Raw genomic sequence first — 14,934 nt, 5'->3', positions numbered from 1 at the left:
ATATACAGACACCGGTTAGTCAGGCTTATTGAGGTAGTATTTACATGTAGGTATGGTTAAAGTGACTATGCATATATGATGAACAGAGTAGCAGTAGCGTAAAAGAGGGGTTGGTGGGTGGCGGGTGGTGGGACACAATGCAGATAGCCCGGTTAGCCAATGTGCAGGAGCACTGGTTGGTCGGGCCAATTGAGGTAGTATGTACATGAATGTATAGTTAAAGTGACTATGCATATATGATAAACAGAATAGCAGCAGCGTAAAAGAGGGGTTGGGGGGGGGGGGCACACAATGCAAATAGTCCGGGTAACCATTTGGTTACCTGTTCAGGAGTCTTACGGCTTGGGGGTAAAAACTGTTGAGAAGCCTTTTTGTTGTAGACTTGGCACTCCGGTACCGCTTGCCATGCGGTAGTAGAGAGAACAGTCTAGGACTGGGGTGGCTGGGGTCTTTGACAATTTTTAGGGCCTTCCTCTGACACCGCCTGGTGTAGAGGTCCTGGATCGCAGGCAGCTTTGCCCCAGTGATGTACTGGGCCGTACGCACTACCCTCTAAAGTGTCTTGCGGTCGGAGGCCGAGCAATTGCTGTACCAGGCAGTGATGCAACCGGTCAGGATGCTCTCGATGTTGCAGCTGTAGAACCTTTTGAGGATCTCAGGACCCATGCCAAATCTTTTTAGTTTCCTGAGGGGGAATAGGCTTTGTCGTGCCCTCTTCACGACTGTCTTGGTGTGTTTGGACCATTCTAGTTTATTGTTGATGTGGACACCAAGGAACTTGAAGCTCTCAACCTGCTCCACTACAGCCCCGTCGATGAGAATGGGGACGTGCTCGGTGCTCCTTTTCCTGTAGTCCACAATCATCTTGGTTACGTTGAGGGATAGGTTGTTATTCTGGCACCACCCGGCCAGGCCTCTGACCTCCTCCCTATAGGCTGTTTCGTCGTTGTCGGTGATCAGGCCTACCACTGTTGTGTCGTCTGCAAACTTAATGATGGTGTTGGAGTCGTGCCTGGCCATGCAGTCGTGGGTGAACAGGGAGTACAGGAGGGGACTGAGCACGCACCCCTGGGGAGCTCCAGTGTTGAGGATCAGCGAGGCAGATGTGTTGCTACCTACCCTCACCACCTGGGGGCGGCCCGTCAGGAAGTCCAGGATCCAGTTGCAGAGGGAGGTGTTTAGTCCCAGGTTCCTTCGCTTAGTGATGAGCTTTGAGGGTACTATGGTGTTGAACGCTGAGCTGTAGTCAATGAATAGCATTCTCACATAGGTGTTCCTTTTGTCCAGGTGGGAAAGGGCAGTGTGGAGTGCAATAGAGATTGCATCATCTGTGGATCTGTTTGGGCGGTATGCAAATTGGAGTGGGTCTAGGGTTGCTGGGATAATGGTGTTGATGTGAGCCATTACCAACCTTTCAAAGCACTTCATGGCTACGGACGTGAGTGCTACGGGTCTGTAGTCATTTAGGCAGGTTACCTTAAGGTTCTTGGGTACAGGGACTATGGTGGTCTGCTTGAAACATGTTGGTATTACAGACTCAATCAGGGACATGTTTCACACCGGTTACCCTAGACCCCTTAGTTTCAGTGAAGGGAAATCTTAACACTACAGCATACAATGGCAATCTAGACAATTCTGTGCTTCCAACTTTGTGGCAACAGTTTGGGGAAGGCCCTTTCCTGTTTCAGCATGACAATGCCCCTGTGCACACAGCGAGGTGCATACAGAAATGGTTTGTCTCAAGATCGGTGTGGAAGAACTTGATTGGCCTGACCTCAACCCCATTGAACACCATTGGGATGAATTGGAACGTCGACTGCGAGCCAGGCCTAATTTCCCAACATCAGTGCCCAACCCCACTAATGCTCTTGTGGCTGAATGGAAGCAAGTCCCCGCTGCAATGCTCCAACATTAAGTGGAAAGCCTTCCCAGAAGAGTGGAGGCTGTTATAGCAGCAAAGGGGGACCAACTCCATATTAATGTCAATGATTTTGGAATGGAATGAGATGTTCGATGAGCAGGTGGTTTGAAATCAATGTTATTTGCTTGGCATAAACATTTTAAAGGGAAAAAGTGAGTCTCAGCGTCACTCTGTTACTGTGGAATTGCCCCTACACCCCCCTACATTTGAACCACAGTTACCCCACGCATGTTAATGTGTGTCAGTCTTTCAATCAATGTGTCATTTTGGAGTCATTTTTATTGTAAATAAGAATAGAATATGTTTCTGAACACTTCTACGTTAATGTGGATGCTACCATGATTGGGGATAATCATCAATGAATCGTGAATAAATGATGAGTGAGAAAGTTACAGATGCACAAAGATCATGCCCCAAGACATGCTAACCTCTCACCATTGCCAATAACAGGGGAGGTTAGCATTTTATATCATACCTCCAAGACATGCTAACCTCTCACCATTGCCAATAACAGGGGAGGTTAGCATTTTATATCATACCTCCAAGACATGCTAACCTCTCACCATTGCCAATAACAGGGGAGGTTAGCATTTTATATCATACCTCCAAGACATGCTAACCTTTCACCATTGCCAATAACAGGGGAGGTTAGCATTTTTTTGGGGGTATGATATTTATGCCTCTGTTGCTTTCTCACTTACAACTATTCACGATTTATTCATGATATGTAATCACGGTAGTATCCACATTAATGTCGACGTGCTCAGAAACATATTAGACTCTTATTTACAATAAAAGTTACTCCAAAATGACACAATAAATTATTGACCATTATTTTATATTGGGCACAACATAATCTGAAACGTAACCAAAACAAACTGCAAATGCATCCAACAAGTTTGTAGAGTCACAAGCTTGATGTAGAAGTTGCTTACTAGGAATATGGGACCACGTACTAAACTTTATGACCTAATTTAACACGCTATAAGTGAATTTGTCCAAATACCTGTGATACCTTCAAATGGGGGAATAGATACATAGTGTTTTAATTTTTCAACGGTGAAACAGATATGTATGAAAATACCCTTTAATAAAAAGTGACATTGTGTGTGTGTGTGTGCGTATGCATGTGTGTGTGTGATGAGTCAGAGGTTGCTGTCTGAGGTGACAATGTGGTTGACTGATTACAGTGGACAGTAATCCTGCCAGAAGATTACCCAGGTGGTATTATGGGAACTGGGAGTTTGGCACAAGCTTTTCCTGAACTGGGAGAATATACTACCACAGGTGATATCACTGTCTGTACGTACAATATACCTACAAGGCCCAATGACACACATTACACATTTTCTCAGCAGGAATTGTGCAATGTCCAACATCTGTTTCCTGCTTTATCCCAATCTCTCCTAAAGAGACATATACACACAGAGGGTTTTGTAGTAGATATAAGATATATTTTGTAGTAGATACAAGATACAAGAGCTTTCAATACTATTGATCATGAAATATTGTTTCAAATTTGTCTCAAGTTTTAACCACTGCATCCAAAGTGAATGCATGAGATACTACTGAATAACCAAACAATGTGTAGATTAGATGTGACCTGTGAGGTATGCTCTGTTTAACAAAGCCAGTGAGATAAACAAAACAAAACAAAAAAAACACTAAATAAAAACGCCTGCTCAGAAGAGGACCCGCAACAATGATGACCTAGCAAAAGGCCTCCTGCGGGGACGGGGGATTAAATATATATATATAGGACAAAACACACATCACGACAAGATAGACACCACGACACTACATAAAGAGAGCTAAGACAACAACATAGCATGGTAGCAACACAACATGGCAGCAGCACAACATGATAGCAGCACAAAACATGGTAGAAACATTATTGGGCACAGACAACACCAGTAAGTGTCCACACAAGTGAAAAGTATTTGAGGACACTAAATACAATAAGTCAATATATAAACTGAACACACAAACAGATTACTTTTATAGTCCAAGCCGAGAGACTAGGATGCATGCCGTTGTTTTGCTTGTGGATGTTCCTATTTATTAAGGATTTGTATATAGAGTTGTTGCTGACACTTAGTGGTTGACGTTTACGTACTGCACTGCAGCGACTGAACTGCGAAGTGAAGTGATTGGTTGAAAGACATCCACGCTGATTTGCTAGAAATCGTGACATTTTTTTCCTATTGGATCATTTTACTCGTAGTTCCTCCCACACCCGGATGTTGTGTTTTTGGGCTGCTCGAATGGTGATGGAGGATTTTGGATTCTTGGCATAGGCTGGTGTTTTGCACAAGTTTAGGCAAATTCGGATTAAATTAATTGTATTTACCACGTCACGAGGATGCGAGAGGGGAAAGAAGCGTGTCCCTTCGTGGAGGACAGTTTCAGCCGCTTTCTGTCCCAGAGTAACATGTACGGACTCTGTCAGGCTGGAGAACAAGAGTTACTCGCCGCTACTCTGAAAGGCAAAGTGGTCTGTTTCAGGTACCAAGACCTCCAACAGAAAATCAGACCTGTTGCTAAAGAGGTACAGTTCACCTACATCCCAGGTGAGGATAAGATAACTATCTACTGAATTTATCCTGCTACTGTTGCATTCTTGCTATAGCTGCATGCATTGCATCCATCCATTCATGTGTTGTGTATGTGTATACAAAATGTGTTGCTACTGAACTTACTAATGTGTGTCTGTCGTTTTCTGTCTCTTCAGTTGATGCAGAGATTGTATCAATTGACGCTTTCAACAAGTCTTCACCGAACAGGGGGCTGGTCGTGGGAATAACGTTCATCAAGGTATGCTTATAACCCCTACCCTTCTCCTAGTGAACACATCTGTACTCATACAGTGCCTCCGGAAAGTATTCAGACCCCTTGACTTTTTCCAAATGTTGTTAAGTTGCTGAAAAAACAACAACATATTTAATCCAATCTACACACAATACCCCATAATGACAAAGTGAAAACAGGTTTTTAGACATTTCTGCAAATGTATTACAAATAAAAACAGAAATACCTTATTTCCATAAGTATTCAGACCCTTTGCTATAAGACTTGAAATTTAGTTCAGGTGCATCCTGTTTCCTTTGATCATTGTTGAGCTGTTTCTACAACTTCATTGGAATCCAGCTCTGATCAATTCTATTGATTGGACATGATTTGGAAAGACACAACTGTCTATATAAGGTCTCACAGTTGACCGTGCATGTCAGAGCAAAAACCAAGCCATGAGGTCGAAGGAATTGTCCGTAGAGCTCCGAGACAGGATTGTGTCGAGGCACAGATCTGGGGAAGTGTACCAACAAATTTCTGCAGCATTGAAGGTCCCCAAGAACACAGTGGCCCCCATCATTCTTAAATGGAAGAAGTTTGGAACCACCAAGACTCTTCCTAGAGCTGGCCGCCCAGCCAAACTGAGCAATCGGGGAAGAAGGGCCTTGGTCAGGGAGGTGGCCAAGAACCCGATGATCACACTGACAGAGTTCTTCTGTGGAGATGGAGAACTTTCCAGAAGGACAACCATCTCTGCAGCATTCCACCAATCAGGCCTTTATGGTAGAGTGGCCAGACGGAAGCCACTCTTCAGTAAAAGGCGCACGACAGCCCGCTTGGAGTTTGCCAAAAGGCACCTAAAGGACTCTGACCATTAGAAACAAGACTCTCTGTTCTGATGAAACCAAGATTGAACTATTTGGCCTGAATGCCAAACGCCATGTCTGGAGGAAACCTGGCACCATCCCTACGGTGAAGCATGGTGGTGGCAGCATCATGCTATGGGGATGTTTTTCAGTGGCAGGGACTGGGAGACTAGTCAGGATTGAGGCAAAGATGAACGGAACAAAGGACAGAGAGATCCTTGATGAAAACCTGTTCCAGAGAGCTCAGGACCTCAGACTGGGCTGAAAGTTCACCTTCCAACAGGACACTGACCCTAAGCACACAGCCAAGACAATGCAGTAGTGGCTTTGGGACAAGTCTCTGAATGTCCTTAAGTGGCCCAGCCAGACCCTGGACGTGTGCATTAGCCCACACAGTAGCAAAATTGAAAATGAGTGTTTCACATGGGCAAGTTCAGATAGTACCTCTCTGTTTTGGGATGTTTTCTTACGTTACGTGTCTACTGAATGATACGACTAGGATCACTTTTCTCTCTCTCTCTCTTTGGTAGATGAAAGTGTGTTCACACATCACTGTATCCATAACACTTGTCTTCACTCCTCCCCCCCAGGACTCTGGTGACAAAGCCACTCCATTCCTCAACATCTACTGTGACTACGAGCCTGGCTCAGAATTCAACCTGGAGTCCATTGCACGTGAGTCATCGCATCACCTGCTGCAGTAGAGTCACATAGAACACACATTCCCTTCTTGTAGTCACATGGTTTTACAGGGTTGTGTTCATTAGGACCACATATTAAAGTGTTTCAAAATGTTGTATGTTGACCACATATTAAAATAAAATGTTGACCACATATTAAAGTGTTTCAAAATGTTGTACGATGGAAAACAAAATATTTCACCCTGTTATGAACCAGTTTCTTCTGTTTCGTGCCTAGTGAACATGACCCTGATTACAGCTTGTTTCTTTATCCTCTTCTTAGAGAGCTGTCTGAACCTGGAGCTGCAGTTCACCCCCTTCCAGCTTTACCACACAGAGTAAGTACTGTACACACTACAGTGGGCCCCTATCTAACTGGCCTACACAACTTTAGACATAGTTTATACTTCTTTGACTCCTTTCAAGGCCTACCACACATTTTAGGTGCACAATGCACTTTCAAGTTTTCAAGTTTTAATGTCATGTGCACAAGTACAGTGAAATGTCTTTCTTGCCAGCTCTAACCCCAACAATGTAGTAATCAATATCAATGCAGTACTAAAAATAACAAAGTAGAACAAAACTAAGACAGAAATAAGAAGAACACGAGCAGTAAGTAAGCTATATACAGGGTCAGTTCCAGTACCATACAATGTGCAGGGATACTGGAGTGATAGAGGTAGACATGTATAGGAGTAAGGTGATTAGGCATCAGGATATATGATAAACAGACTAGCAGCAGCGGATATGATGATTGTATGTGGTGCGTGTGTGTGGAGTCAGTATAAAATGTGTGTGCATGAACGACCCAATGTATGAGTCGAGATTTTAAAATTGAATGTGTAAAAAAGCCTGGCATGACGATAGTGTTTATCACTTCCTTACATTGTTAATGACATGAATAACAACAGTATGTCACTGTTCCAGAGTGCAGTGCGAAGATGGATGCAGTGAGACAGTGTTTCTGCTCAGTGGTCATGACCAGAGGATTCATCTTTACAAGGAGGTATGCCTATGTACCTGTGTGTGTGCAGTGAGATTTGTAATGTTTGGTGTGGGAGTCTAGTAAACGTATCTTCTCTGCAATAGAACGCCTCCCTTCACCAATTTGAAGAGCAGCCAGTTGAGAGACTCTTCCCTGAGCTACAAGAGCTGCCCAGCAAGTTAGTTTGTGTATCCTCTGTCTGCTGTTCTCTCCCAGTTGTGCGTGTGTGTGTGTAATCACTGTTCCCTCTCTTTGCAGTGTGTTGTGGCTGGATGTGCTGAGTATCCCCGGTGGTCGTCGTCTCTCAGCCTTTGGCTGTCAGAACGGCTGCGTTGGGCTGGCTCTGGTGGACCAGACTGGACCTGGTGAGGACGGCCTATACACAACATACACTAAATCACAATAGGATTGCGTCCCAAATGGCACTCAATTCCATATTTAGTGCGCTACATTCGACCACAGCCCGTAGGGCTTTGGTTAAAAGTAGTGCACTATATATAGGAAATAGGGTACATAGGGAATAGGGTTTGTATGGGGAATAGGGTGCAATTTGCGACACAACCTATGATTTGCTGATGTACTTTCCTTTCTGTGTTTTCACATGCGTCCGCGTGGATTAGAGATTGTGCAGAGTTGGCGGGTTCAGCAGGACAGTCCCATCTCCACCGTGCTGCTCTTCCCTCTGCATTCCCGGGCAGAGCCGGCGGACCCTGAAAGGGCAGGAGAGAAGGGAGGGGACGGTATGGATGAGCAGCACCGATATGACCTCTGGATATTGTTGTGCCCAAATGGCAGTACATTCCCTATGTAGTGTTCTAATTTTCTCCAGTGCCCATAGGGCTTTGGTCAAAAGTAGTACACTATACAGGGAATAGGGTGCCATTTCCGACATAACCTATGATTTGCGGCTGTACTTTCCTTCCAAAACTCTGGATGTGTTCAAGAGCATCATTCTGCTCAGTCGCTGATCACCGACTGACTGAGCAGACTGACTGATCTACATATAATCACAAGCAGTTATTTTGGATGCAATGAGATTTGTAGATCTGTGTTTATGTTCCGTGTGACAAAATGATTAGATCGGAGGAGAGAGCATTTGGTCAGAACCATTCCCTAGCCTACCAGTGGACTAGGTGGAGCTATTGGTATATTGCAAATTCTATGCAGATGTTACACCGTCCTACAGTTACCCTACACATAACAACAAATACATTCAGATTATACCCTAAATAGCAGCCTACCTGTTGGCTTTTGGTCATTGTAGCCTTTCTTTCTCATTTCACTTTTAATTCTGTCATTTTAATTTCAGCTTCCATTGATTAGATATCCCCCAACTTGCTTGCCACACAAGCAGAGCAGCAATGCTCTCTGCAGAGCAGCAATTTCTCTCTCCGCGTCAAGTGCAAGGATCAGAGCACGTACCTTTTTTGCAACTTTTTCCAAATCATCAATATAGAGTCACATCATGCAGCCCTTATGTTTTGATTTCTAGAACATTCCCCGTTTTATAGGCCTAACACAAGTAAATCAACAATGGATTTTATTGTGATCGTGTAGGCTATATTATTAGATTTTGTTCAACTTTTTAAAATGTAGCTGTTCCAAAGGCATGCATCAGCAGCTTGTTTGCATGGAAGCCCGTAGATGCTAAACGTTCGCTCCACTTGTAATAGATTTACCCTCTGACAACATTTCATGACCGCCACAGCCATAAAAAACAACATTTTTGTCTCCACACTTTTCTCAGACATTGAGATCGTTGGTTACAACCTCCTGGTGACCAGCAGTATAGAGATGGCCGTCGTGTACAGGTCAGTATCACAGGCCTATTAGAGACTAAGAATACATGAATAAAGAATGCAAGCCATTTGCGAGAGGTGCTTACTAATATAACATTACCTCAGAAATCTTATTGCAGTGGTAGAATGCCAGTCATTTGTTGAAAAAAGCTTGTTGATACCTATCGTGATCAGTAAGGATATTCTGTTTTGTCCTGGTCAGTGTTTTGTGTTCCCTGTGTGGTCCGTGCTCTTTCTAGTCTTCGGTCAATGTGTGGTCAGTTAGGTTTCTATGGTCAGAATGGTCAGTACATTGTGCTCTCAGGGATGTCCAGGAGTATGGTGTGAGTTGCCATGCGTGCCTCTCGGAGAGTGACCAGTGTGACGCAGTGCTCTGTGCGCTGGTCACAGACCTGGACTTTGATGGACAGAAGGAGCTGTTACTGGGGACCTATGGACAGGTAAGTTTGTGGGGCAGAAGGGCTATGAGCAACAACAAAAAAACGTATTTAAACTAATAAAATACAGTGCATTTGGAAAGTATTCAGACCCCTTCCCTTTTTCCACATTTTGTTATGTTACAACCTTATTCTAAAATGTGTTTAAAAAAAAACAATTGTACACAGAATACCCCATAATGACTAACCGAAAACAGGTTTTTAGATCTTTTTTGCACATTTATTAAAAATAAAAAATAAAATAATTTATTTACATAAGTATTCAGACCCTTTGCTATTAGACTCAAAATTGAGTTCAGGTGCATCTTGTTTCCGTGATCATCCGTGATGTTTCTACAACTTGATTGGTGTCCACCTGTGGTAAATTCAATTAATTGGACATGATTTGGAAAGGCACACACGTCTATATAAGGTCTCACAGTTGACAGTGCATGTCAGAGCAAAAACCAAGCCATGATGTCATAGAAATTGTCTGTAGAGCCCTGAGACAGGATTATGTCAAGGCACAGATCTGGGGATGGGTATCAGAACATTTCTCCAGCATCGAAGGTCCCCAAGAACACAGTGGCCTCCATCATTCTTAAATGGAAGAAGTTTGGAACCACCAAGACTCTCCCTAGAGCTGGCCGCACTGCCAAACTGTGCAATCAGGGGAGAAGGGCCTTGGTCAGGGAGGTGACCAAGAACCCGATGGTCACTCTGACAGAGTTCCTCTGTGGAGATGGGAGAACCTTCCAGAAGGACAACCATCTCTGCAGCACTCCACCAATCAGGCCTTTATGGTAGTGGCAAAGATGAACGGAGCAAAGTACAGAGGGATCCTTGATGAAAACCTGTTCCAGAGCGCTCAGGACCTCAGACTGGGGCGAAGGTTTACCTTCCAACAGGACAACGACTCTAAGCACACAGCCAAGACAATGCAGTAGTGGCTTTGGGACAAGTCTCAATGTTCTTGAGTGGCCCAGCCAGAGCCAAGACTTGAACCCGATCTAACATCTCTGGAGAGACCCGAAAATAGCTGTGCAGCGACGCTCTCCATCCAACTTGACAGAGCTTGAGAGGATCTACAGAGAAGAATGGGAGAAACTCCCCAAATACAGGTGTGCCAAGCTTATAGCATCATACCCAAGAAGACTCGAGGCTGTAATGGCTGCCAAAGGTGCTTCAACAAATTACTAAGTAAAGGGTCTAAATACTTAGGTAAATGGGATATTTCATTTTAAAATTATTTTTTATAAATATGCAAAAATTCTAAACCTGTTTTTGCTTTGTCATTTTGCTCCCGTGTGGCGCAGTGAGCTAAGGCACTGCGCCACAATTATGGGGTTTTGTGTGTAGATGAATGAGGACATAAAAAAAATATATATTATAGAATAAGGATGTAATGTAACAAAATGTGGAAGAAATCAAGGGGTCTGAATACTTTCCGTTTGCACTGTACATACCCCTTGATGAGATTAGTACAAAAATCTAACCTGTTCATAACCGAAAACGAATGACTGATTACTCCATTGATTTACTCCTTTTGTCAATTTTTATATTTTTGTTTTCGCTTCACTCTTGGATGTTAGTCAGTGTGTTTTTAAAACTTCTCATCCAAATCATGATTCAAATGTTATTAGTCACATGCGCCGAATACAACAGGTGTAGAACTTAGTGAAATGCTTACTTACAAGCCCCTAACCAACAATGCAGTTTAAAAAATGCGAATAAGAATATGAAATAAAAGTAACAATTAGTTAAAGAGCAGCAGTACAATTACAGTCAATGTGCGGGGGCACCGGTTAGCTGATGTGCTGAGGGTTTCCTATGCTTCTGCTCCTATACCTCAGGAGCTGCTTTGCTACAAGTTCCAGCAACCAATGAGAGGGACGGAGGAACAGTTCCAACTGCTGTGGAGGCGGAGCTTCAAGAGCCCCTTGCTGTCCATCATTTACTTGGATTTGACTGGAGATGGGCTGAGAGAGCTGGCGATTCTAACACTCAAGGGGCTACACATACTACAGGTGCATTATCATGGAGGGCCATAGCATGGAGTGTAGTCCCTATAATACATTTTACGTTTACATTTTACACTACCGTTCAAAAGTTTGGGGTCACTTAGAAATGTCCTTGTTTTTGAAAGAAAAGCATGTTTTTTTTTGTCCATTAAAAACCTAAAATTGATCAGAAATCCAGTGTAGACATTGTTAATGTTGTAAATGACTATTGTAGCTGGAAACGGCAGATTTTTAATGGAATATCTACATAGGCGTACAGAGGCCCATTATCAGCAACCATCACTCCTGTGTTCCAATGGCACGTTGTATCTAATCCAAGTTTATAATTTTAAAAGGCTAATTGATCATTAGAAAACCCCTTTGCAATTATGTTAGCACAGTTGAAAACTCTTGTCCTGATTTAAAGAAGCAATAAAACATTCTTTAGACTAATTGAGTATCTGGAGCATCAGAATTTGTGGGTTCGATTACAGGCTCAAAATGGCCAGAAACAAAGAACTTTCCTCTGAAACTCATCGGTCTATTCTTGTTTTCAGAAATTAATGTTATTCTATGCGAGAAATTGCCAAGAAACTGAAGATGTCGTACATCGCTGTGTACTACTCCCTTCACAGAACAGCTCAAACTGGCTCTAACCAGAATAGAAAGAGTGGGAGGCCCCAGTGCAAAACTGAGCAAGGGACAAGTACATTAGAGTGTCTAGTTTGAGAAACAGACGCCGCACAAGACATCAACTGGCAGCTTCATTAAATAGTACCCGCAAAACACCAGTCTCAACGTCAACAGTGAAGAGGCAACTCTGGGATGCTGGCCTTCTAGGCAGAGTTCCTCCGTCCAGTGTCTGTGTTCTTTTGCCCATCTTAATCTTTTATTTATATTGGCCAGTCTGACATATGGCTATTTCTTTGCAACTCTGCCTAGAAGGCCAGCATCCCGGAGTCGCCTCTTCACTGTTGACGTTGAGACTGGTGTTTTGCGGGTACTATTTAATGAAGTTGCCAGTTGAGGACTTGTGCGGCGTCTGTTTCTCAAACTAGACACTCTAATGTACTCTAATGTACTAGTCTTATTTACTGCCTTTTTAAAAAACATATCTGATATGGCTGACTTGCTTAAACACATGTGGTTTCTACTGACAATTGAGATGTACAAACTATGGCATAAGTGGATGACGAGCGGATAAGAGGCAATCCGTAATTTCGATCAACATTAATGAGCGAGCTAGGATAGACATAGTCAATATAACTATTTGTTCTGCACTTTTTTTAAATATACAGCGACAGAATTCAGAACATGGGCCGTTCTTACAGTATTCTCCCTGTACACCAAGTCAGAACTGTAGAATAAATAAAGTGGGCATATAAGCAAACAATGAAAGCGTATTTTCTCAGTCAGAGCTCGTTTTTTTCCCCCGAGTTCCCAGTTGTCTTGAACTCACTGAAGTCTGAGATTTCCGAGTTTCCAGTTGTTTTGAGCGCAGCAGAAGTCATGCTGGATTGAAATCATGGCCAATGTTGAATGTTTATCCTTTTAAGTTCGGAAAAGAGGCCCTTAAACCCAGACTTGGACCACACACCCACTCCACAGAATACAGGCTAGTGATTGCTTTGCAATGCTTGCAGTTAGCAACTGATTCCTTCCAAACCACTCATTGTTGAAATTGCGATTTCCAACTTGTTGTGTAATGTTTATGGCGTGAGCACCGATACGTTTTATCTATAATTTCTCGTCATTATTTCTCTTCATATGACAAGGATTGAAAAGGATTTGCCAGTAGGTTGTCAACTTGATTCATGATGATGACTGCTAGCTAAGATTTTGAAAGTATGTTGTTGACATGATCAGTCCAATCAAAGCTACTGTAGATATAACGTGATTTGATGTCATTTTATCTGTGGCCAATGACCTTGAGCCGCCTTGGATGGGAACTTCTAATGTAACTCTATGGCAGTACCTAAGTGGCTTGAATTTTTTTAGCTCTACCCGTAGACTTTGCGGTGACGTAGTGTCCCCATGAGTGACAGAACACCGAGCCAATCACGGCGCAATTAGAGAACATTACCAACCCCTACGCTCCGTATTTTCCACTGGTTGCCCCACTACCACAGAAAGCACTGAGCAAGGTTAAAACACGTGCATTTTGGAGCTGCCTTACTCAAGAAATCAGTTTAATGCGACTTTAAATTCAATTATTATTTAAAAAATGGTTTTACATTGTTTGCAAACTGATATGTGACACGTATTAATGCCAAAGTAACATGCTAAAAAAATTATAAACAGGTGGGGCTCAAAACAGGTGGGGTTCTGCCCCACCTGCCCTGAATGACAAGTCGCCACTGACTGTATAATCTCTTTCTCTCTCCCACTTTCTCTCTTTCTCTTCTTTCCATCTGTTCCCCTCTCGTCCTCTCTCCAGCACAGTCTGACCAGCACTGCTGACTTGGTCCTTCAGCGACTGGCCGACAGGGGGTCAAAGCTGACCCCTGGCTCGGAAGTTCAGCCAATCCCAGAACGGAACACTGAAGAGAGGGATGCTGTGACCAATGAGGAGCAGAGTGCCCCATTAAAGTGAGAGCCAGCTGTTTAAAAAAAAAAAAAAAAATTATTTATATTTGAACCTCTATTTAACTAGGCAAGTCAGTTAAGAACAAATTCTTATTTACAATGACGGCCAAACTTGGAGGACACTGGGCTAATTGTGTGCCGCCCTATGGGACTCCCAATCACGGCCGGATGTGATACAGCCTGGATTCGAACCAGGGACTGGGGTGACGCCTCTTGCACTGAGATGCTGTGCCACCTGGGTTACCTGCGCCAATAATGACAGTTCTACCATGAAGTATCTACACTTACAACATCATGATAAAAAAAAAAAATTGGGATGTTGCCTAACATGTAATATTGTCCATATATGTACACAATAAATGAACTAAATACGTTTTTTGCATTATTGTCAAGAAGCTTGCATTTATGTCTCTGTAATTTTGTCAAGACCTGACAGGACTGAAAAGAGCTAAAACAACAAATTCACTGACAAGGTCTCATTTTGTTCATGAAGTAAGTATTTAGTAATTTTATGGTGTCATACAGCACATTGAAGCAGATCATTTTAATGACTAGGCCTAGAATTTCATGCACCCACCTGGAATGGGTCAACGTATAAAAAAACATGGTTAAGGAAAATCATTATTAGTCCTAAATTAATGAAATCCTGTATTGACTTAGAGCTAGTATATTTAGTTACATTATTTCATAACTCAATGCAAGTTCACACCTGTCATTTTGGTATATGAAAGTTGGTGTAAGAAAGTATGAAGACAGTAAATTTAAAGTGGTTTGGTCCATTTCTGGGGTGAACAAAAGCGTACCTCCATTTTATTTGTACATATTTTATTCACCTGCACCTGACAAGCTGCACGATTAACTTCACCACCTTGGGTACGGCTATTTTGTTGG

General features: G+C 42.9%; 1 protein-coding gene across 3 annotated transcripts; it reads left to right on the top strand.

Moving 5' to 3' along the window:
* The first annotated feature begins 4,162 nt into the window (after window positions 1–4,162).
* On the top strand, window positions 4,163–14,423 carry kptn (kaptin (actin binding protein)). 3 transcript variants are annotated; one of them, XM_082973762.1, is made up of 13 exons: window positions 4,163–4,491; window positions 4,653–4,735; window positions 6,168–6,252; window positions 6,541–6,595; window positions 7,185–7,263; window positions 7,347–7,420; window positions 7,501–7,607; window positions 7,863–7,982; window positions 8,990–9,053; window positions 9,346–9,481; window positions 11,311–11,484; window positions 13,895–14,046; window positions 14,223–14,423. In XM_082973762.1, exons 1-13 carry the CDS (start codon window positions 4,284–4,286, stop codon window positions 14,248–14,250), a joined length of 1,365 nt encoding a protein of 454 aa, XP_082829888.1. In that variant the 5' UTR covers window positions 4,163–4,283; the 3' UTR covers window positions 14,251–14,423. The 3 variants fall into 3 exon arrangements, with proteins under 3 accessions (XP_082829888.1, XP_014053125.1, NP_001134335.1); XM_014197650.3 differs by having other exon boundaries at window positions 13,900–14,423; NM_001140863.1 differs by lacking the exon at window positions 14,223–14,423 and having other exon boundaries at window positions 4,187–4,491; window positions 13,895–14,063.
* Window positions 14,424–14,934: the final 511 nt, after the last annotated feature.

Source organism: Salmo salar, chromosome 04, assembly GCF_965601325.2.
Source record: "Salmo salar chromosome 04, fSalSal1, whole genome shotgun sequence".
Taxonomy (NCBI): domain Eukaryota; kingdom Metazoa; phylum Chordata; class Actinopteri; order Salmoniformes; family Salmonidae; genus Salmo; species Salmo salar.
The sequence above is the reverse complement of the archived record's forward strand: the minus strand, read 5'-3'. Positions and strand labels throughout refer to the sequence as shown.

Bases quoted from the DNA above. Each gene is read 5' to 3' on its own strand.
- kptn (XM_082973762.1), top strand. From the start codon at position 4,284: ATGCGAGAGGGGAAAGAAGCGTGTCCCTTCGTGGAGGACAGTTTCAGC. The intron at 7,421-7,500 runs GTTAGTTTGTGT...CTCTCTTTGCAG, and splicing joins CTACAAGAGCTGCCCAGCAA to TGTGTTGTGGCTGGATGTGC. The intron at 9,054-9,345 runs GTCAGTATCACA...TTGTGCTCTCAG, and splicing joins GAGATGGCCGTCGTGTACAG to GGATGTCCAGGAGTATGGTG.